This window comes from Opisthorchis viverrini (assembly GCF_000715545.1).
Source record: "Opisthorchis viverrini unplaced genomic scaffold opera_v5_119, whole genome shotgun sequence".
In the NCBI taxonomy this organism is placed as follows: Eukaryota; Metazoa; Platyhelminthes; class Trematoda; order Opisthorchiida; family Opisthorchiidae; genus Opisthorchis; species Opisthorchis viverrini.
The window spans coordinates 581874-582747 of NW_008751775.1; the positions used below are offsets into that span (position 1 = coordinate 581874).

At 43.6% G+C, this 874-nt stretch overlaps 1 protein-coding gene across 1 annotated transcript in view; it reads left to right on the top strand.

Annotated features, from left to right (window-relative positions):
* T265_05981 (hypothetical protein) overlaps nucleotides 1-512 on the top strand; it is a gene marked incomplete at both ends in the record, with an annotated part of 2584 nt that extends 2072 nt beyond the window's left edge. Inside the window, one exon of the mRNA XM_009171133.1 lies at nucleotides 406-512. Within this exon, the coding sequence (XP_009169397.1) occupies nucleotides 406-453 (48 nt within the window). The remainder of the gene's footprint in view (nucleotides 1-405) is intronic.
* Nucleotides 513-874: the final 362 nt, after the last annotated feature.

Here is an 874-nt window from a genome sequence, read left to right on the forward strand (position 1 = left end):
TTTTCCCCAATCTCCATTGGTTCTCCTTGAATTGTAAGGGATATATTCGCACATGGCACGTTCTGAAGCAGGACTTTACACTTCGACAGCCCAATACGCATGCCAAAAGATGGTATGATGGTGTCAGTTTATTCAACAAGGTTTGTGCTTCAGTGTACCCTTAGTTGTAACCGTTCCAATAAAACGTCCCTCAAGGTAGTGTGTTCAGCATGTCTAACAAACACCTTCCCCTCATTAAGGAACCTCCCACCTATGAGTGTTCCTACAGGTCTTCGAATTTTCCCCCTTAGGGTTAGTCATATTATTGGTGTAAGTGTTTCCCGATCTGATGAAATTGTTACATCATCACTTCTTGTGTGGACTTTACAGGACAACACCCGTTTTTATTCCCCCGCCCACTTTCAGTGTCCCTTCAATCATGCAAATTGTCCAGAGAACAACCGGACTAATTGACAGTTCAGTGTACTGTTTAGTTGTCGTCATTCTGAATTATACACTTCGATCTACTCATCTTTTGTTAATCTTTCTGACACTTAGTAGGCAGTCGCTCAGGTATGTCCAAGCCGCAAAGCGTAGAAATATTATAAAAGGGGACCCAATGAGTCCTGGATACCGGTGGCTCAACGAGGTTTGTCCGTTCGCAGTTATGGGGCTTACGAGGCTTAGCATTGCATCGTCATCATCATCACCAAACATGGCAACATCAGTGTTCACACTGACACTTCACTTCCGTACAACCATAATGTTCGTCTAATTATATTTAAAGCCCTAGAGTAAAAAGACGAAAAAAAGACTGGCTGAGGGAGGGGACCTAGTGCTGGCCTATGTCAAGCATTTTGAGGTGCCTACACCTCAAAGCGTTCAATCAGCCAAT